This window comes from Nannobrachium achirus (assembly GCF_963921795.1).
Source record: "Nannobrachium achirus genome assembly, chromosome: 13".
NCBI lineage: Eukaryota > Metazoa > Chordata > Actinopteri > Myctophiformes > Myctophidae > Nannobrachium > Nannobrachium achirus.
The window spans coordinates 62,294,115-62,317,363 of record NC_137833.1 but is presented as its reverse complement, the minus strand read 5'-3'; the positions used below and the strand labels follow the sequence as shown (position 1 = coordinate 62,317,363).

Sequence of the window (23,249 nt, the reverse complement as noted above, 5' to 3'; positions counted from 1 at the left end):
TAAAATCTGAAGGAGTAATATCCAAAAATGTATCTGGTGCACCACCAGATACACACAGATCTCCCATTACTATTCATGGTGAACAGATCAACCAGGTATGCTCGTATACGTACCTCGGAGTAGTAATAGACCATCTTTTGTCATGGAAAGATCAGATTGAATCTGTGTGTAAGAAAACAAAGCAAAGAATCTACTTCCTTCGCCGTTTAAGATCATTTGGTGCTAGTAGACAGATTCTTCTTATGTTTTTCACGTCTGTCATTATGAGTGTTCTCCAGTACTGTAGTACCACCTGGTATGGATGCTTGTCTGCAGCCCTAAAGTCACAACTGCTGCAACAACTGAACATTTGTTCAAAGATAGTTGGACAACCACTTCAGAGGCTATATACGAATACGTATGATAACAGCATTCTAAGGTTGGCAAGAAATATTACCTCTAATAGTAGCCATGTGTTGCATAGAGAATATAGATTGCTGCCTTCAGGAAGGAGATACGAAGTTCCAGCATACAAAAAGGTCAAACTGAAAAGGTCCTTTGTCCATCAGTCGACTTTAAGGCTTAATCAGGAGCTTGGCCATAGGTAGGCTTGGCGGTGGACACTGCTCTTGTCTATATTATCCTTATGTATGTAAACCAGTCTTGTCTTTTTTTGTTACATGTGTTAAATGTGTGTATATATGTTATGTGTCGCATACATGACCTGCTGTGTCGCAAGACAAATTTCAGTGTGAACTGACAATAAAGTACTATATCATATCATATCATTCCACACTTTGGAAGCCAATCTTAGCCAATCAGGAGGGAATATGGAAAATCGGACAGATCCGTGTTGATCACATGACTAGAGATACTGTGTACCGATGTGTGATTTTTGGGCAAAATCTGTAGAATTGTTGAATTGTTGAATCCAAAGAATTGTTTGACAAAAATCAGCCTCATGGTGGCGCTATAAAAGGCCCATGTCAAAGATGTGGGGCGGAGGTTCTGAATTGGCATCCAGGGAGTGTGTGTGCACAGTTTGGCAGAGAATAAGCCAACAAGCCAAAACATGCCCATATATGGGCAGTCCTTTATATTGATTAGAAGATAAGAGACCGACGTGTGACGACATCCTCTCCCCCATGCCTTCGGCTGGTGGAGACAAAAAACAAAATGTAGGAATGTCCAGTTGTTACACGTCGCTCCAATCAGGGACGTGCTGGCCATTGGGAAAAGTCGGACAACTCCCGAACGGCCGGTTCATTCCAGGCAGGCCATTTAAATTTAAATAAAATGTCGGCCTTCGTTCCATTTTGGGGGCTGGGCGGCCAACAAAGTAAATCGTCACTGTCGGGCAGAAACCTCGTATCTCCAAGTTTTAAATGTGTAAATTTCTTCGCAAAGCTGAATCAGCCCAGCATGTCCCTGGCTCCAATGAAATGCAGCGGCAGATGAGGTATCTAGCTTTTTCTATCTTTGCATTGTGGTACGTTGTTAGCTGTAGATGTGTTCTTTTTTTGTCACGTGACACCGTCTCTGGAATCCATCTTTGGCCATTGATAGAACACTGGTTCGCTTAAAAAATACGCTTGTTCGCTTAAAAAATACATTTATTCAAAGATTTAGCAGATCGATTTAGCAGATCGACAAGCTCGCAGCGCAGCACTCGTGCCGCACTGTGAGCTTGATCTGCTATTTTTCAATAGCTAAAATATAAGATAATTAATGCCCCTCATCCACCTTGGGCCTTAGTAACTCAGTCCCACTTCCCCCCCTTGTGACGCCCCTGCTTATGATTGCCCTAGGCCTGGAAATTGGGTGAAATACCTGTACTACTGTGTGAGAACCCTGACAGTGGGTCAGCAGGCCCACTTGAAAGTCAATAAAGCATGTTTAATTGGATGATCAATCAATAGATTGTGTTTGGGTTTGTATCAACAAATAAGTTGGGTAATAACAGAATGTGTGGTACCAAGTTGCTTATTATTCTAACCTATAATGTTTACAGATACATATTTTATTGTGTTCATTAAGTTTACAGTGAGTAATATAGTTTGGAAGTCATCTTGAATGAGATTCTCTATAATTAAAAACAACTGTTTTTGGAGGAATGCCAGCAATGGGAAACTAGTAAGACGCCTCAGGGCGATACGAGGTCACGCCAATTCTTGGCCATCTGGCCAATTATGTATAGTGGACCAGTTACTCATATATGGAGACCCCTGCATGATAGTCAACAATGTTAAAAACATGCCCATATATGGGCATTACCAAATGTGGGCATTCCCAGATATGTCCTTAATATTGATAACATTGGGACAGGGATCTCCATATATGGGCATAAAACATATGTTAAATGGAAAAGCCAAGCAGGGCCTTGGCGAGTTAAGGACTGGGTTTGATGCCTTTGGATCTCCATATTTGGGCCATTTTGCTGCCATTTTTATCCTTTATTAATATATATCCATATACATAACATGGACTTAATATTAACGTTTTCGGCCTGGCATTGATGACATCAGAAATCTCCATATATGGGCTTTTTTTCTGAGAATGACCATGGACTTTTTATCCTTTATCAATAATAATATGTATCCATATACATACAATATATGTTATGCCCATACATGGAGATCCCTATCTGAACCAGCCACACAGACATGGGCCATGATATATCAATGACATCAGGGATCTTCAAATTGGCAAATGTGTGCACTGCTTGGGATAATGGTAACAAGCCCTGAATGCACAAGTAAGGTAGTAGTTGTAAAAAAAGATATTAGATTATGCATACTTCTATGCCACCTGAATGGCAGAGTGATTAGCCTCCATTCAGTCACATGCACCTCCCCTTGAAATGATTATATACTGCCTGAATGACATCATAGTGATTAGCAGAGATGGCGAGGAGTTTTGGGGGCTTGCAGTCAGATAAGTTTAACATTTGACCGTATATGAAGTAATAACACATTTAGTCAGGGTCTTTATTTGTCACTGTTGCACAAATAGGCTACTCTTACATAACTTGTGTCAACATTTTGGGTGTCTTTTATATTGTGAGCTTGTAGGCACAAATGCACAAAAATATATATTTTACAGTATAGTAGCCAAGTAGAAAAATAAGCACAACTCAAACATTTGGGTGTCTTTTGACCTTTGCACAGAGAGTGTGCCAGATCATGTGGAGCTAGTGTTCTGGCGGCCCTTTTGAATGGCTGACTGTAGACATGATCAGATCCGGTCGTGACTTTCACAGGGCACCCAGCAAAAAGGCGACATTTTCCACCCAAGTGCAATTTGCCTTCCTTGCGTCTTGATGTCTCGATGTCCACTAAGTCAGTGTTTTTCAACCACTGTGCCTGGGGACCTTTGGTGTGCCCCTGAGAAGGGTCAAGTGTGCCCCTTGAAATAGCTTGAAAGCCAGTATTGTATTTATCATTTTAAAAATGATTTAAACTAGTGAAAACAGCCGATCTACAAGCACACAATTCCTTGCGGTGCGAGGCGTTGTGTGCTTGTAGATCTGCTGTTTTCACTACTGTTGTGCGACAGCCTTGTATGATGAAGCAGGGCTTTACTTTGCGAAGAAACGTACACATTTGAAACTTGGAGATACAAGGTTTCTTCCCGACAGCGACGAGATTTACACCCCCGTATTATGTTGGTGTGCCCATGGATTCTTGGGACATGAAAAGTGTGCCCATGCAGGCTGAGAAACACTGCACTAAGTATCGATGCTAGGGCTGGCGTGCCTGGCAGCGCTACGGAGGGCTCTAGCTCTGTCCGATGCCAAGCCAGGGTTCATGAACCGGCCAAACATATGAGAGGTTGTGGCGACCTTGGTTGGATTGTCTTTCATCTGTTTAAAGCACACGAAACACAATTTTATACATACATATCACAATACCCCCACCCTACAAGGTAGGGGGTCCCTGCTCCATCTCCACCATTGGTTTGGGGTTCCCTGGCCTGAGAACGTTGAAGATCCCTGTTTTAGATTGTAATTAGAGAAAAGAAAAGATGAGGGTTCAAACATTTTCCATTTACTGCATTCTATCGTTTTAGCCATTTTAGCGATTTTGAATTCAGTGGATTTTGATTTCAGTGGGTGGGGGCATGCAAACAAGTGGTTAAACATGTCTTTTTAGACACAATGAGCCGATGAGCCGTCTTTATTACTATTTACAGTAACACTACCAGCCCCCATAAGACACATCTGCCCATGAAAGTTTGCGGCGCATCTTGGGAATGGGAAGCGATAGATAAACAATAACTCAGTGACAGTAATGGCAGCAATGCTCACTAGCATCCACCAGCTCTGTGCTAAAGAAGCTATGAGTAAAGGTGATGGACCGGCCAAGCAAGTCTCCAGATCTAAACCCTATAGAGCATCTGTGTTGGCATCCTCAAATGGAAGGTGGAAGTGGGCAAGGTCTCTAACATCCACCAGCTCTGTGATGTCATCATGGAGGAGTGGAAGAGGGTTCCAGTGGCAACCTGTGAAGCTCTGGTGAACTCCATGCCCAAGAGGGTTAAGGCAGTGCTGGAAAGTAATGGTGGCCTCACAAAATATTGACAATTGGGCCCAATTTGATCATTTTCACTTCGGGGTTTACTCACTTTGGTTGCCAGCGGTTTATACAATAATGGCTGTGTCAAGTTATTTTTGCCTAAGCTCAACCTCCCACTAGCGTCTATCGTATACCATTTATCGGAACATAGGCCTACTCTGAAATAATCATAATAACAATAATAAGAAAACCCACATTGGGATTCGAACCTGGGTCAATCTAAAGGAAGCCCTCTGTAATACATGTTATGTTTAATTCAGTTTAAAAACAGCTAAATACAATATGTAGTACATGTTATACAACAGATGAACATAATAATCAGGCAGGTGAGCCATCACATCTCCTGTCATTCATTGGGTAGAAACTATGAAACTTAATCAATAATGAAATGGCTTTTGCATTGACTAGCAGAACCTCGATTTGAGATTGACATTGTACCCCTTACAGCCAGAAAAAAATAAAATTAAAATACATACATTGTAATAAGCTACATTACTTAGGTTGGCTGTTTTCAAATAGCCTAAATACACATTAATTGGTGAATGTATGTTTTGTAATAGGAACTAAAATCTTTAATTACATAAAGTTTCCAAATAATCGCAGTGGTGTAAAGGTAAGATAATTGCCTCTGAGATGTAGTGGAGTAAAAGTATTGAAAAATAAAAAGTCAGTTAAAAAAATAAAAACACTCAAACTTCTACTTATGTACAGTACTTAGTTACTTTACACTGCTTTTCCACAACTACCTTAACGACCAGAGTTTCATCATCATTATATGGTCATGTCATTCCCATGGTTAACTTGTGTGTGTGCGCCACTACATTGCCCAAAGTATTTTTACAATGTGATGTTTTTTGAGGCAAGACTTTACAAAGACGCTTTTTACCCGAAACATCCAACTGTCAGTGGTAGCTACTCTCATCTATGAATTCTTTTGAGATGACTTTTGAGATGACTGCTCTGCCTATACCGTTTCCCACACTGGTCACAGCTGTAGGGTTTCTCTCCTGTATGCAATCTCCGGTGAATTATGAAACTACTGCTATTTATGAACTGTTTCCCACACTGGTCACAGCTGTAGGGTTTCTCTCCTGTATGAATTCTCTGGTGTATTTTTAGAGAATCCTTCAGGCTGAACCTGCTCCCACACTGGTCACAGGCGTAGGGTTTCTCTCCTGTATGAATTAACGTCTGGTGTGTTTTTAGAGTACATTTAAATCTGAACTGTTTCCCACACTGCTCACAGGCATAGGGCTTCTCTCCTGTATGAGTTTTCTCGTGGCTTTTGAGATGACCGTTCCTGCTGAACTGTTTCCCACACTGGTCACATTTGTAGAGTTTCTCTCCTGTATGAATTCTCTGGTGAAGTTTGAGATGACATGTGTGGCGGAAGCTTATCCCACACTGGTCACAGGTGTAGCGTTTCTCTCCTGTATGCAGCATCTGGTGCCCTTTCAGAGATCCGCTCCGGTTGAACGTTTTCCCACACTGGTCGCAGGCGTAGGGTTTCTCTCCCGTGTGAACTCTCTGATGATGTTTCAGATGAACTCTCTGTCCGAACCGTTTCCCACACTGGTTACAGTGATAGGGCTTCTCTCCCGTGTGAATCATCTGGTGGAGTTTGAGGTGGCCGCTTCGGCTGAACCCGGTCCCACACTGGTCACAGTGAAACGGTTTCTCTCCAGTGTGGGTTCTCCGGTGAGTTTCGAGACTGTCACGTCGCTTGGACCTGTACCCACACTGGTCACAGTGATACGGTTCCTCTCCACTATGACTTTTCTGGTGATGTTTGAGATGTCTATTTATGCTGTAGATATGTTTGAGTTGGGCAGGAAAGACATCTGGGATGGAGTAAATGGAAAAAAATATTTAAAAAGAAAAATAACGTACAAGCTGTTTTATCACCAAGATTCATGTTCTCCATGAAGACTTATCTATATATCTACAGTTGATTTAGCGCTGGGAGGAAGCATTACTGCGTTACAGCTCATCCGCAGTCCCAGCGGCGCGACACATTGTTCTGTGAAATACTATCCTCATTTGGACCGTCGGCCACTGCGTAGTGACGTAGCTTGTACCAGTGGCAGGCAGCGCAGTGGTGGACAGTGACGGAGTACATCTATTTGAGTACTGTATTTAAGTAGTGTTATACAAGCAAGCACATCAATGCATGCAGTAAAGAGAGTTACAAGCTCATTATAAATTAAGTAATGAATAAGTAATTAATTGAAGTGAAAACTAAGACAGGTACTCTTACTTAAAAGCATGTACTCTTGAATATTTAAAAGACTTACTTAAAAGCAAGTACATTTTTACTCTTACTTGAGTAACATTTTGACTGAGCTACTTTTACTTGTAGCGGAGTACATTTTGAGTTTTGACCAGTAGTATCTGTACTCAAGTACTGGAGTCCATCTCTACAGGCAGCTGCCTCTGGGGAGACCGATCTCCGGTGTTGATGTCGTCAACTAAAACTATGACAAAAAATGTTTGTCGGCTGTTTTTACTGACAAAAACGAAATAAAAACGAAATAAAAACTAAGCTGTGATGACTACAACTAAGACTAAATATATTGACAATTTTGTCAACAAAATAAAAGCTAGACTAAAACGTTAGAGGGACTAGTGGAGAAGAGTCATTTTATGTTTGAAAATAGCCGATCTACAAACTCGCAACGCGTTGTGAGCTTGTAGATCTGCTATTTTCAGCACACAACCAAGTGTAAAATCAGTCATTACGATGCCATCAAGGCCCGCCAAAATACATTTTAGTCGACTAAATCAGTTGTAGATTTAGTCGCCTTAAATCTTTATTTAGACGACTAAAATTAGACTAAAACTAAAACTTTTCAGGTGACTAAATTATGACTAAAACTAAATAAAAATTTGCTGTCAAAAACAACACTGCCGATCTCAACCAATAAAACGTGTTTGGAGGCAGGACATGGCCGCGAAACCTGGCTCAAATCACCCTGGGCACAATATGACTTCCACTTGGTTCCAAGATTTCTAGCGGAAGTGCTGCGTTTAACGGAAGTTACGTCATGCGGTGCGGGTCTGTTTACATTCCCCAACGAAAGGGGAAAAAAATGATTGTAGCTCTTAACTCGCTCTTAATAGGTGTAACATGCCTGAATGAATGTTTTGGTTTGTATATTGTTTATTCGCGAGCACAACCGAAGGAGGAGGAGACGTAGACCAGATTTTTTTTTCAGCTGGGAATAAGTTTGCAGGAACACCGCACTGTGAAAAAAAGACAACTTCCGGGAAAATTCTGCCCCACCTCCTAGAACTGTCCCTGCTTCATATTGTCACCAGGCTTTTCTATTCCATGATGAGTAAGCCTGGCTACACGAGACTAGGCTCAAATAGACTCTACGAGCGAAAAAAGGAGTGGCGGACGACGTCGCTTCACGACACATTGTCGCTCGTGGTAGGCTACGCCAGGACGGTCTCGTTGAAACAAATGTATTTTAATGAGATTTCATTGTTCGCGTCGCGGGCAGCGCGGATGTTCATTTCTGTACATCCGCTTTCTATAGAAGGTGAAAGCAAAGGGGAGCGTGTCGCTGTTATACATGTCATCTTTTCGACACCCGACTCTAACCCTCACCCTAACCTCCGTGGAGTGAGTCGCTAACCCTCCGGTCGAAATGATGGGCGTTCGCAAAAGCAAGATTTCCCCAAAGCAAAGAGTCCAGGGACAAACACATGCACACACCTATTCTGTGTAACTTTATCACAGGCTGCTTCAGCATGGCTCGCTGGTAAATCTGTGACTGTTCCTCCTCTGACGCAGCAGCTGAACAGATGCTGGACGACATCTCTCTCCTGAGGTCAGTGAGCTGCAGTCCTCTGCTCTGCTTCCTGGATGAACTGTGGATAGGAGCAAAAGAATATAATCTAGTTAGTCGGTTGATCGCTAGAATCCAGTTGTATGAATGAGAAGATAACGTGCGCTATTCTCGAAGCTTACGCAGCTGCTATTTATTTATTTATTCATTTATACAACAATGCCTTGTGTACATACTGCTGTAACAACTCCAGGACAAAACCTTCTTTGCGCTACAGAAGTTACGCTAGAAGCGTAGTAACCGGAAATCTTGCGACATCCCTGTGGTTGCACGTGACCGTTGGCAGCCAATAGCATTCAAGATGGTACCATTTCTTCCAATAACATTGATTTATTTTCCACCATCCATATTTTTTTACAGTCTATGATTCAACAACATACATGGAACCATGGGGCGGCATAGCTCAGGGGTAGAGAAACTGGTATTAGAGCACGAAGGGTATAAATCCCGAAGGGTTCCCAGTTCGAATCCGGGCTCCCCCTGTGTTAATGTCGAAGGGTCCTTGGGCAAGACTCTGAACCCCTAATTGCCTCCGGTGAGTAGGTTGGTGCCTTGCATGGCTTCCTCCGCCACCGGTGTATGAATGTGTGTGTGAATGGGTGAATGTAATGCACAATCTATGTAAAGCGCTTTGGATTAAAAGCGCTATATAAATGCACCATTTACCATTTACCATTTAACCAGGAACCCTGTAACATTGGGAAACTAATGTCCATTATAAAGGTTTCAAAAGTGTATTACAGACGTTGTATTCAGATGTAAGACACCTCTGTATAATCCCAAGCTTACTAATAGTATTTATAGTTGCATACTGTTGTGCATTAATTGCTTACAGAACGAAATAAATGAGAACTCTGACGGAGAAAACAAAGCATAAATACCTCCACGCCTCGTGAATCCACGGATGGACTGAGGGAGGCGTGATTATGGATCCAACTGGGAAAGATGGATGGAAACGGCATAGAGCGCTCGTTTTCAGTTATTGTCCACGACATTGCAAGCGGCGCGAAGGCCAGCGGACCTTGGTCCTGCTCTTCGCCCCCGAGCGCCGCAGGCGCGAGTGGCCGCGAAGCCGTGGTGAATGCAATCGTTATATTTATGTCCAGGCCGTAAGGCCTGGGCAAGCGCACGATAAACACCATGATAATTGGGTTTTGGTGCACCTCGCGCGGTCCAAGTGACTACAACGGAGCGCTCCCTACGTCCGGTTCAGCCAATCACAAGCTTCAAAAATGAGTCCGGGGTGTGGTTATCCATCTTTCCCTGCAGTTCCCAGATCCATAATCACGCCTGAGGGAGGCGCAGCTGTATGACGTCATTAATGTGCGACCGCAGCCAGTGAAGTCTTAAAGTGACAGTACAGCAACACAGTTGGAATGGAACCATAAACTTTGTTACTGAATGTAATAGAGAGCAAATCCCTAGCCTCCTTCAAACGTGGTAAAAGTCACCTTCAGGCGGCTGCTACTCGTGACTCGTAAATAAACTAAAGGGCTTTGCACACAGACGCGTTTTTCTTTGCACGGAAAAAAAACGGACGATTTCATTTTTTTAAAGACAACAATGATTCTCTATGACCACATGCACACCAGCTCCGAATTTGCCATGCGGCAGGTGGCTGCGGCAGTGCATTTATTTCCCGATCGAACCCAGTTCAATTTGTGTGTTTTGTGGTTCCTGTGGAAATAAGCCTCGGCTTTCTAGGATCTCCTTTTAGTTGACCTTGTAGGCTACCAGTGATTTGTACTGTCATGAAACTGTACTTTTTTCTATTGCAAACTTCTAATAAATTCTTCAATCAATCAATCAAAATGTGTCTTGTCGAATGCAGTAAAAACTCATTGACTCCTTTTATGACTTTTTTTCGGATCCGCAGTGTGGATTCCGCACAGCCTTGCACACCAAATCCAATGCGTTTTAATCATGCAGCAAAAAAAAAAAAAAAAAAAAAAAAAACGCAATGGTTGAAAATCGCGCCTGTGTGCAAAGCCGTAAGCCCCCACGCTCCCACCCCCCTTTTTACTGCCATTGTATTTGATGTTATGCTTTTTCTGCTTTTGAAATTGATGTTATCCTAGATAAAGTAGGCCTATATGTTCTATCTGTCTGATACACAAAGTGTGGCTCCTGTGGAAATAAGACTTGGCTTTCTAGGTTATGTTTCCCCTCATTGGATCACTCCAATGTGGGTATCACTCCGCAGCGGAGGGATACATTCGAGGTAAGGATTAACTGATTCACTACCGTGCACACCTGTGCGTGCGTGGGTGGGGGTGTGGCCACCCCTATATAGGCACACCCCACCCACGCGCGCCTGCTTTTTTCATTTCTCGGCGGAACATTCAGGTTCTAGGAGGTGAATGAACAGAGAAGGTAAGTATATCTCTCTATTATAGCTCATTTGACTTGATTCGCATCCAACTGCTCTCAGTGGCTAAGGTTAGCCTGGAGCTGCTACGGTGTAGCCCTCCTCACGAGACACTTGAGTTTTATGCCTTGTGTACCATTTTGCTGGTTGCTAATGTTTGTAGCGCTGTTAGCTATGCCATGCATTAGCAGCTGGCTGCACTAAGCCTACTATAGCATTGCTTGCTGAGGTTTTCTTTTGTGCTTTCTTTTTTTCTTGTTTTGCAGAAATCACTTTGGAGATTCTTCTGCATAAAGTTTGGATTGTGTTATATCAGCCAGCTTGGCCATTACCTGGTGCTGGCTGGTATATGTCCATGGCCGACAGGCCTAACCATAACCTGGTAGCCTGTCATCCTTCTGTTTGCTGCATACAGTATATGCTCATTAAAGGGCAAGTATACAGTTTTTTCAGTTTCAGTTTCTCTTTTTTGTTGCTGAATACGCTTCCATAAACTGGAAGCCTTTTTCAGTCCTTTGTCTGCTGTTTTGAGGTTTATTGTTTTTCAGCAGTTGTAGAGCACAGCTTAGGGCCAAGCCCTTGTTGCTGTTGGGTGATACGGGTGTAAGGCCCTTACGGGGCAACCATTGTCACTGGGCCTCTCCCCTGGTAAATCCCTTACTGGGTACAGTGTATAGGGAGAGGGGACCCTGCAACAGTGTACCAGGAGCAGGTACACTACGGGATGTCAGCTCGCTGTGTCCAGTGAGCGGAGGACATTCCTCCTGGGGATGCGCATGCGACCTGCATGCACTGCCTGGGGCTGGCTCATGCAGAGGGGGCGGTTAAGCGCCCTAATGGCTGCCTGTTCTGCTCAGTTTTCTCTGAGCGGCTCAGGGGGGCCCGTCTGTCCGCCATGCGGACCCGGGTGGCTCAAGCCGCGGCTCTGCCTCCCTCGGGTGTGGTGAGCAATCATCCCGCTACCCCTTCCTGCAGTTCAGGCGGGCGCAGGGAGGGGGCCTGGCATCAGGAAGACGACGTCCTCTCAGTGGCGGCCAGTGACGGCCTTTGGCTGGGAGACGACGTCGGATCTGTGAATCGCAGGTTCGGACAATCAGCTGAGCCCTCTGAGGAGGACAGTGACGGTCCTGGTGTGGCCCCTGCTATGCAGAAGCGGGTCCAGGACATCGTGGGGAGGATCACAGCTGCCTTGGGCATTGCCCAGGAGGGGGCTCAAGACAGCCCGCCAGCTGTGCCCTTGTGCAGTGCCTTCAAAGAGGCCATGTTGGATGGCTGGGCTGATAAGGGCGCCCGCTTCCACTTTACCCCTGATTCGGGGCCATGGGCTTTCATGGCGGAGCCAGATTCCCTTGGCCTCCGTGGGTACCCAACCATGGACACCATGGTTGCAGCCATGGTCCTGCCAGATAAGGACATCATTGGGAAAACCCCCCGTCTTAAGTCCGGTCCTCCCAAGAAGTTTGATGATGACCTCAAGACGGTCTATGGTTCACTGACATCGGTGGGACGCCTTACTAATGCAGTGACGCTCCTCCATACCTACCTGCAGAATCTGCTGCCCCAGGTTACGCCAGAGGAGGGGCCTCTCAGTCAGGAGGTAAAGCTGATCTCTGACCTGATTGGCCAGATCCAGAGGGACTTGGCCTGGGCTAATGGGAGAGCCCTGGCACAGGTCGTGGTGGCTAGGCGCCACCTTTGGCTGTCACAGACCGAGCTGCCTCCCGGTATGCAGGCCACCTTCTCCGACCTCCCCGTGACCCCCGGTGTTACCTTTGGGGCCGGGGTCAGTGAGATCCTGCGTCAGACAGACCAGGTCAGGAGGGATCGGGAGACCCTCAGGCATTTCATGCCTCCACCTCGGGACAAGGGCAATCCTTTCAGGAAAAGTCGCCAGGACCGAAAGGGCCCTCGTCAGCCCAAAAGGACGGCAGAGTCCTTGCCTGCTAGGCAGCCTCAGGCCGCGCCACCTAACCCGGCTCAGAGGAGAGTCGAGAAGCGCAGGGAGGAGGACCGTTGTCAGGGACACTACGACAATCGTAGATCCAAGCGCCGCCCTCCTAGGGGTGGCGGGCCGCAGCAGTCAGCCTGACGGTATGCCCGGCCTCGGCCGCTTTTCCCAGGCCCAAAGGGCAGTCTGGGAGGAGCGGGTGGAGTCCCCTTGGGTGCTCTCCACCATGCTCCAAGGGTACAGACTCCAATTCCGAGGCCGGACGCCCCCATTCACAGGTATCCACCCTACGACAGTGGCCGACCCCCTGAAGAGGGTGGTGCTGCGGAAGGAGATATCTGTGCTGCTGGACAAGAACGCCATCAGGATACTACAGCCGCTAGAACGGCAAGGTGGGTACTACTCCACCTATTTTGTCATTCCCAAGAAGAACTGCGGGCTGCGCCCTATTCTCGATCTGAGAGGGGTGAATCGCTGGCTAAATCGGTTGAAGTTCCGCATGCTTTCCCCAGCCCGTGTTCTTCAGGCCATGTCAAAGGGCCTATGGTTCACAACAATCGACTTGAAGGATGCGTATTTCCAAATTCCCATCCATCCTTCTTGTTGGAAGTACCTCCGGTTCGCCTTCGAAGCGGTGGCGTACGAATTCATGGTTCTTCCCTTCGGGCTTTCACTGTCGCCGAGGACATTTACCAAATGCATGGTAGCAGTCCTCGCGCCCCTGGCAGCCAGAGGTCTAACGATCCTGAACTACCTGGACAACTGGCTAATTTGCGCCCACTCCGAGGTGGAAGCGCATCTAGCCACATGCAAAGTCGTGCATCATATACAGCAGTTGGGGTTGGTGTTAAACCATGAGAAGAGTCACTTGACTCCATCCCAGGCTGTGGCATTCATTGGGATGTCGTTGGATGCACAGACAATGAGGGCGTCTCTACCGCAGGTAAGGGTGGAGAAGATCCTCTCATCTCTGAGCCGTTTTCAGCGCTGCCAGGAGGTGTCAGTTTGGGAGTGCCAGCGTCTGTTGGGCTTGCTGACAGCAGCCTCACTGCTGGTCCCTTTAGGCCTGCTCCATCTCAGGCCTCTCCAACTATGGTTCAACTCCCACGGGTTTCACCCGAAACAACACAGACATCGTCGCCTTGTGGTGACGACACAGTGCCTTAGGGCACTGTCGAAGTGGCGCTCACGCTCCTTTCTTTGTCAAGGGGTGGAGCTGCACAGGGTGTGTCGCAGGGAGCTAGTGTGCACGGACGCCTCCCTGGCAGGTTGGGGAGCGGTCCACAATGGCAGGTCAGCGAGCGGCCTGTGGAAGGGCCCTTGGCTGGGCAGCCATATCAATGTCCTGGAGCTCAGGGCTGTGCACCTGGCTCTCCAGTTTTTCCTCCCGTCCCTAAGGGACCGACATGTATGGGTGAGGTCAGACAAGTGGTGGCCTACATCAACCACCAGGGCAGGTTGAGGTCTCCCCGTCTGCACAGAGTGGCAGAGAGGTTGCTTGTGTGGGCTCATGCGCATCTAGCTTCTCTACGTGCAGCGTTCATTCCTGGGGCTCACAACACAGCAGCGGACATGCTCTCGAGGGCAGGGCCGCAAGAGGCGGACTGGCAGGTAGTGCAGCAGCTTTGGATGAGGTTTGGCCGGGCCCGAGTGGACCTCTTTGCCGCCTCAGCGAACTCCCAGTGCCCCCTCTGGTTCTCAGTGAAGGGGCCTCCGGGACCCCTGGGACTGGATGCTTTGGCCCACGACTGGCCGCGGGAACTGCTGTATGCATTTCCTCCACTTCCCCTGATCCCGGCAGTGCTGGACAGGGCCAAGCTGGCGGTCACAGGTTGATACTAATTGCCCCGTATTGGCCGAGGCGCCCATGGTTCAGTCTCCTGTCGTCTCTCCTCGTAGGGACTCCATGGCAGTTGCCCCTGAGAGGGGCCCTGTGGCTTCTTGCCGAAGGTCCTGCCTGAGGGGTATGTCAACAGTCCCTGGTCTCTATCTGCTTTCTCCCCTTCTGCAGATGGGGAGGAGCATGGTTCTGCCCCCAGTGTGCTCTGTCCCATGAGGGCTTTGCAAGCTTATGTGGGTTGCACGCAGTCGCTGCGCAGGACAGACCAGCTCTTCGTGTGCTATGATGAGCGGGTCCTGGGGTCAAACCTTTCAAAACAGAGGCTGTCCCACTGGATTGTGGACGCAATCCAATTAGCATACAGGCTGGCGGGTAGGCCTGAGCCAGTTGGTGTGGTGGCTCATTCCACCAGGGGAATGGCCACATCTAGGTCCTTCCTGCGGGGGGTCCCACTCTCGGAAGTGTGTGCCGCAGCCACTTGAGCCTCATCGGCCACCTTTGCCAGATTCTACAACGTCAATGTGGCGGCACCCAGTGCAGTGGTGTCGGCAGTCCTGGGCGGCTCCTCCTGACCTCACAGACGAGGCGGCCGGCTTGGGGTAGGTTCTAGGCTTCAGCCTTCTTGACCTGTCTGTTCTTACCTCAACCTCCAGGTGAATCGGGTAATTCGATACCCACATTGGAGTGATCCAATGAGGGGAAACATAACGAAGGTTACGTAGGTAACCACGGTTATGTTACCCAATTGGATCACTCCAATCCTGTCGTGGTGCTTGAGGCGCCCTCGAAAATGATCTTCAAGCAGGCGCGCGTGGGTGGGGTGTGCCTATATAGGGGTGGCCACACCCCCACCCACGCACGCACAGGTGTGTACGGTAGTGAATCAGTTAATCCTTACCTCGAATGTATCCCTCCGCTGCGGAGTGATACCCACATTGGAGTGATCCAATCGGGTCACATAACCGTGGTTACCTACGTAACCTTCGATCTCCTTTTAGTAGACCTTGTACCAGTGATTTGTGCTGTCATGACACTGTACTTTTTTCTAATGCAAACTTCTAATAAATTCTTCAATCAATCAAAAACGTCTGCCTAACCTCATGTCACCAGGCTTTCTCGGGGGAAAGCCTGATTGTTTACAACGGGCCGTTGATCCGGTCTAGGCGGAAACCACAAGCAGAAGAAGTGGCGTCGCTTTGTTTTGGTTCCCCACGTTTGTTTCCCCAGTCCCTATTAAAATGCTCGAGTAGCCTATCCACCTGTTTCCGCGAGAATTTACTGTAGCATTATCTGTGGGACACTTCCGGTTAACAGCAGACATACAAGCTCACGTCGCGTCGCAGATGCGACCACTGTGAGCTTGTAGATCACACTCTGCTGCGGCGCCGGAAGCTGCCGCACACCTTCTGCGCAATGCATGATGGGACGTTGGAAAGTTGTGGATATTAGTCTTGCCAGTCGCTACGAGTTGGACTAAAAGATGCATAGCCTATACGAAACTAATTTTCCAAAAGCAAAACTATGCCGGAACAAGGGGTTTATTAGGTAGGCCCTAAAAGTATGTCCTTGAGTGCAGGGGAATTATTTTGTGTTAAAACTGAATCTGGTGATCTTTCCGGCCAAATTGTAGTCCTTTGAAGACTACAACATGACGTAGAGTGGTTTCCGCTCCTGACTGGATCTGGATCAAACCCTGAAAAGTGAAGGGATCCCAGGCTTCTTCTGCCGGTGTGCCAGTGATCATCACCCTCTCCTGTGCGTGCCAATGCTGGCACCCGTGCATAAGGTTGCCTAACCCTGATCTAGTCGTGTCAGGTGACACATGCGCGTGAGCATGCGTGCGCACGCACGGACACACACACACACACACACACACACACAAACGTTTTGTATTTACTTTATTATTAGGGTATATAATATCGTAATTCCCACAGCCTGGTTCCCCATCGGTTCCCATTCATTTAATGGGGGTCATGTGACCAACATTCCCTATGTGACAGTGTTTTGATTCGTCACTCCGAGCGGGTTGGACGGTGCCTTTGGAGTTGGGACCTCCTGCTTCTGACAGATCCAAATATTAACTCTTTCAGGGTATAGTTGCATTGGCAAATATTTTCACAACTATGTCACTGTTCTATTGACACAAAGCAGAGCCTGTTGTGTTGCATTCCCTTTAAACTTAAGCCCTTTGCACACAGACGCGTTTCTTTCGCACGGAAAAAACAGACGATTCCATTTTTTAAAAAGAAAACAATGATTCTCTATGACCTCATGCACACCGGCTCATAATTTGCCATGCGGCAGGTGGCTGCGGCTGTGCGTTTTTTTCCAGATAGAACCCAATTTGTGTGTTTTGTGGTTCCTGTGGAAATAAGCCTCGGCTTTCTAGGATCTCCTTTTAGTTGACCTTGTACCAGTGATTTGTATGGTCATGAAACTGTACTTTTTCTATTGCAAACTTCTAATAAATTCTTCAATCAATCAATCAAAATGTGTCTTGCAGTAAAAAACTCATTGACTCCTTTTATGACTCCTTTTCGGTTCCGCAGTGTGGATTCTGCACAGCCTTGCACACCAAATCCAATGCGTTTTAATCATGCAGCAAACGAAAAAAACGCAATGGTTGTAAATCCCGCCTGTGTGCAAGCCCCCACGCTCCCACCCTCCTTTTTTCTGCCATTGTATTTGATGTTGTGCTTTTTCTGCTTTTGAAATTGATGTTATCTTAGATAAATTACTATGTTCTGTCTGTCTTTCAATGTTATATGAGGTACATAAAGTGTGGTTCCTGTGGAAATAAGCCTTGGCTTTCTAGGATCTCCTTTTTAGTAGACCTTGTACCAGTGATTTGTGCTGTCATGAAACTGTACTTTTTTTCTAATGCAAACTTCTATAATACATTCTTCAATCAATCAAAAACTTCTGCATAAACTCATGTCACCAGGCTTTTTTGATTGAAGACTTTATTAGAAGTAAATACATACACATACATCTACCCATCTTGTTGTTGTATTCAAAATGTAATTAATGTTTCCTCAACATCTGGTTTGGGGACCACCAGTGACTCTGATAGTGTACAAATGGAACCAAATGGACCCTTACATGTCTGTAACTCTGGGAGTGTATAAATGGAACCAAATCGACCCTTGTGGGTCTGTAACTCTCGGAGTGTAAAATGGAACCAAATGGACCCTTACAGGTCTGTAACTCAGAGTGTACAAATGGAACCAAATGGACCATTACAGGTCTGTAACTCTGAGAATGTACAAATGCAACCAAATGGACCCTTACAGGTCTGTAACTCTGAGAGCTACAAATGGAACCAAATGGACCCTTACAGATCTTTAACCCTGAGAGCGTATAAATAGAACCAATCGGACCCTTACAGGTCTGTAACTAGAGTGTACAAATGGAACCAAATGGACCCTTACAGGTCCCTGCTTCATCTCTCTTTCTCTCTCTCTCTCTCTCTCTCTCTCTCTCTCTCTCTCTCTCTCTCTCTCTCTCTCTCTCTCTGCTAAGGGGTCCCTGATTCATCTCTCTCTCATTTAAGGCGTCCTTGGCCTGGAAAACGTTCAGCGCTCTAGACCTTGACCTGTGATTATTGCGCTAGTGATCGGTGAGATTACTCATGAACTTGTTGTTTGTTGTTGCTATTGTATTGTTGTAGTGGATAAGTACTAATTCTTTATTTGCACTACAGGTTTTAGGCTGTTAGAATGTTTTATCTATAGTGTTTAGGCGTCATATTTTGTTTATTCTGCCTTGACCAGGACTTGGATACACATTTCATTATGTACTTTTAAGGAATGACAATACATCTCAGAGAATCCTGCACTGCCACACACACACACACACACACACACACACACACACACACACACACACACACACACACACACACACACACACACACACACACTATGCGGGGGGAGAGAGCTATGGGCAAGGTCACACATTCCTGGCTGATCTCTCTCTCTCTCTCTCTCTCTCTCTCTCTCTCTCTCTCTCTCTCTCTCTCTCTCTCATAACACACTTGTTTCTCAGGGAGGAACATTGTCGAAGGCTGTGAAGACGTTCAGAAGCAGAGATCATTTAGTCTGGTATGTATTTCATTCATTATGTTTAATGTAATTACATGCACTGTAATCATTTAGTATACTTGTACTGATTTAACCGTTTAATGTAATGTAATAGATCTGCTGGGGCTTAAAGAGTGCCTCCGCTCCTGTAAGATTCCATGGGGAGAGAGAGAGAGAGAGAGAGAGAGAGAGAGAGAGAGAGAGAGAGAGAGAGAGAGAGAGAGAGAGAGAGAGAGAGAGAGAGAGAGCATATTGGATACAAATGTGTTGCAGATTAAGATATTGATGTTGGATTCATGTTGGTGTGCATTTTCAGACATTTAACCACTTAAACTCTCAACACTTTGTAAACTTCACTTTGAAGTTTAATTTTGCTCTGGACCTCGATCTACTCTAAACCTCTGTGCTGGAAATAGCCGTGATTATCGAGTGATAGGAGCCCGACAGGTTGATATGCCACCGACGCGATAGCCGCTTATTACCCGGCTACTCAATAAAATTATGTTTACAGACTGCTGAAAGTGTTCCACAAGTACGCTGGGCGTCCCCCCAGTATGAGGGTCCGTTTGGGACAAAAATCAATAAAACACGTATAACATTTCATTAGTAGGCCTATATGTAAAAGTGTCTCAACAGCGTGTGTCAAAGTGTCTCAAGTATAAGACTGTCTCATTAGTGTGTTTACAAGTGTTTTATGATTTTTGTCCCAAACGGCCCCTCATACCCCAGCGCAAAACGGTTGTCCATTTTCTGATACTGCGTCGTCTATTTCTTGCCTAAAATGTTTTTAAAAACATTCTTGAGTTGTAAATGACGCTGTGTGTTTGTTTACATGGCTGACATGTTGGATTCGGCACTAAATTCACACAGCACAGCCTGAGTGCAGCAGGTGTTCTGAGCCTTTGATTAGGCAGCAGTCCGTTATAGAGCGCAGCGGTCATTATTCACCTATAAGTCACCGCTGATTTAGCGGGCCCCCCTGTAGTAGCCTAACTGAAGACCCCCTAGGGGTCCTGGACCCCTGTTGAAGACCCATGCCCTGCACAGTGCATGAAAATAAGCCTTTTTACCTTTTTTATGTTATTTTGTCTCGTCCAGGTGTTATTTATGTTTTACGCATTTTGCCCATTTTGGTCAACCCGACCACAGCTCAAAACGGGAGCGGTGGTCCGCTTATTCCATCGTTGCTAAATAATAATAAAAAAAATTGGATAAAAAAAAGGATAACACAAAACAGTCCTGGGGACCTCCATTGTCTCCATAGTTGTGTCATGTTCTTCAATGCTGTAACAACACTAATACAATCTATATATCTATACATAGTTTCATTCCAGACCAGACTATAGAGCCCAGAGTGAAGGTGCAGACCAGACAATGGAGCCCAGACTGCAGGTGCAGATCAACTCTCCAGATGAAGCCAGGACTGTTTGTGTTCAACAGCAGGAACCTGCCGACCACCAGGACCTCAGTAAGTTCCATGCTCTCTTTGTCAGTGGTCGCCACAGTGGATCATCCTGCCCTAACCCATGTCCTCTCTGTCACCTGCATGACCTCCTCTTCTTCTCTTTTTTTTAATATATATAATATATATAATATATATATATAATATATATATTATATATTTATATATAGGGCATTTACCGAATATTCGAATAATCGAATATCAAAGTCACTATTCAACGTAATTCACCGAAGTCGAATATTCGGTTATTTATTTTTATTCTTTATTTTTTCCTCTCTTTTTTAAAAATAAATATTATTTCTTCATGGTTTATACAGCTTGGCTAGATAGGAAGTCATAAGAATGAGATGTCAATGCCTCTGGTGGATGAATTTGTTAATGCTCTATACTGACCGACACGCTTCGTCTCCCGGAACTAATTACCAGTGGGAAAAACAGTGGCCAGTCGGTTGAAAGTGAAGCTTTCAAGAGGCTTAAGGCTTAAGGCTTAAGATGATTTCCAGCATAAAAAAGTATGATTTTATAGCATGGTTTACATAGAAGTCAGTCAATTGTCAATTCACATTTATTTATTTATTTATTCCTTAAAAAAATCATCACAATTGGTTTTGTGGGGAGGGGGGGCTTAGGGGGTGATAAGCCTTCACCAGGGGGGCTCCTCTTCATCAACCTCTTCCTCCGTCTGCTTTCCTGTACTCCCTCATTCCACCACCAGGTCTCCTTGATTCTTCCTCTGTGACAGACAGGAATTTTCTTAGATGTCTCCACTTGTGCAGTTGTGCTGTGCGTTGTGTTAAAGAGGTGGTGCCATAGTTGTGTACTTTTTCTGGTTTTCATGTGTCTAGGACGTTGACAGTATTTCATTAGACCCCCTGGTAGCGATTATGTATTCCCTTTGTATTTTGGGTTTTTTTCCTCAAGGCTGCCACCTTGTGGGTCAAAAGTGCTGATCCAAAAACACAGATAGAGTGACATTATATAATCATCCCCTCCCCTTTTACCATACACCCAACACTGTGGGTGTGGTTAACTTCAGCTGGGTCACCACCCACCATGTCAACCAGGCATACTTAATGAACTGGTGGGTGTGAGCACCCCATAGCACCCCATCTTTAACGGAGATGCTCGAATTTGGCAGCAGTGCTGATTTTAAGGGTAGTTATGTCATGCGGTGCAGGTCTTTTAACATCCCCTAGAAAACGAATAAAAATAGAGTGTAGCTCTTAACTCACTTTTGATAGGGTTCGCCTGTGTAACTTTGTCACAATCCATGTTTTGGATATTTTTGTTTGGATATTGTTTATTGCGAGCGCAACCAAAGGAGCGGGAGAAATAGAATAGGAAACACAAATGTTTCCGTGGGGAATACGTTTGCATGAACACCACACTGTGAAAAAAGACACACAGTGGAAGTCCCACCTTTCTAACCACTCTCTGCCTTAAGTCGTGTCCAGTATTTTCTCTTCGCAGATGAGTAAGCCTGGTTACGCCAGGTTAACATAACATGTAGTCAACCTGTGTGCACCTACCTCCACTCTTATACATTACCTTGTGTTGTTTATCTCACCAGATACCTGTCCTGCCCTGGCTTCAGTTAAACCAAGATGTTACTGCTGTGACCAGTGTGGAAAGAAATTCACTTATGTTTCTCAACTCAAAATACACCAAAGAATTCACACTGGAGAGAAACCTTACTCCTGCGACCAGTGTGGGTCAAAGTTCAGTACAATGTCAGCTCTTAAAACACACGAGAGAATTCATACTGGGGAGAAGCCTTACTGCTGTGACCTGTGTGGGAAAAACTTCACTCAATTGTCTGCTCTTAAAACACACAGGATAATTCACACTGGGGAGAAACCTTACTACTGTGACCAATGTGGATCAAGCTTCAATCAAAGGGCTAAACTTGTGCGACACAAGAGAATTCACTCTGGAGAGAAGCCTTACTACTGTGACCAATGTGGAAAAAGCTTCACTCAAAAGTCAAGCCTTGAGACACACACGAGAATTCACACAGGAGAGAAGCCATACTTCTGTGACTGGTGTGGCAAAAACTTCACTCACTTGTTTGCTCTTAGTGCACACAAGATAATTCACACTGGGCAGAAACCTTACCACTGTGACCAATGTGGGTCAAGCTTCAATCAAAGGTGTAATCTTGTGGCACACAGGATAATTCACAGTGGAGAGAGGCCTTACTGCTGTGACCAATGTGGGACAAGCTTCAATCACAGGTCTAACCTTGTGAGACACAAGAGAGTTCACACTGGAGTGAAGTCATTTGATTGTGACATCTGTGGAAAGTGTTTTATTCGGTATGGAGCATTAAAAACACATCAGCGCATGCATTCTGGAGAATGCTTAGGCCCAACCAGGACCACTTGGAGAGAGAAGCGTTTCTGCTGTGACCAGTGCGGGAAAAACTTCACTATATTTGCTCACCTTATGGGACACAAGAGAATTCACACTGGTGAGAAGCCTTTTGGCTGTGACCAATGTGGGAAAAACTTCACTCACAAGTCTTATCTTAAAAGACACAAGATGGTTCACACCGGCGAGAAGCCCTACTGGTGTTGCCATTGTGGAGAAAGGTTCAGCAGACTGGATAGTCTCAAGGTACACAATGTAATCCACACTGGAGTGAAGCCTTACTGCTGTGAGCAGTGTGGGAAATGCTTCGCTTGGAAGTCTGGCCTTAGGAAACACAGGAAGATTCACACCGGAGAGAAACCTTACTGCTGTGAGCAGTGCAGGAAATTCTTTGCTTGGAAGTCTGACCTTAAGAGACACAAGCAAATTCACACAGGAGAGAAACCTTACTGCTGTGACCAATGTGGGAGAGGCTTTACTCAAATGTCTAGCCTTGAGACACACAAGAGAGTTCACACTGGAGTGAAGTCATTGCTTGTGAAATATGTGGGAAGTGTTTTAGTCTGTATGGAACATTAAAAAGACATCAGCGCCTCCATGCTGTAGAGAGAGGCCTTTCAATTTCAAGTGCCTAATATAGTATATCATATACTCTACATAGATAGTTGCATGTTTATTATTATTCAAAGATGCTGAGTTTGGAGTAGAATTAACCTGTTGTTTAAATATGTATTCATTACAAAAGTCACACACTGTGGACTGCTTCCATAGC

General features: G+C 45.6%; 1 protein-coding gene across 1 annotated transcript; it reads right to left on the bottom strand.

The window, feature by feature from the left end:
* Positions 1-5,373: 5,373 nt before the first annotated feature.
* Positions 5,374-8,651, bottom strand: LOC308297038 (uncharacterized protein). Its single transcript, XM_080740418.1, has 2 exons — positions 8,275-8,651; positions 5,374-6,394 (listed from the first exon to the last, which is right to left on the bottom strand). The coding sequence occupies exons 1-2, from the start codon at positions 8,375-8,377 to the stop codon at positions 5,472-5,474; spliced, it is 1,026 nt and encodes a 341-aa protein (XP_080596544.1). The 5' UTR covers positions 8,378-8,651; the 3' UTR covers positions 5,374-5,471.
* Positions 8,652-23,249: the final 14,598 nt, after the last annotated feature.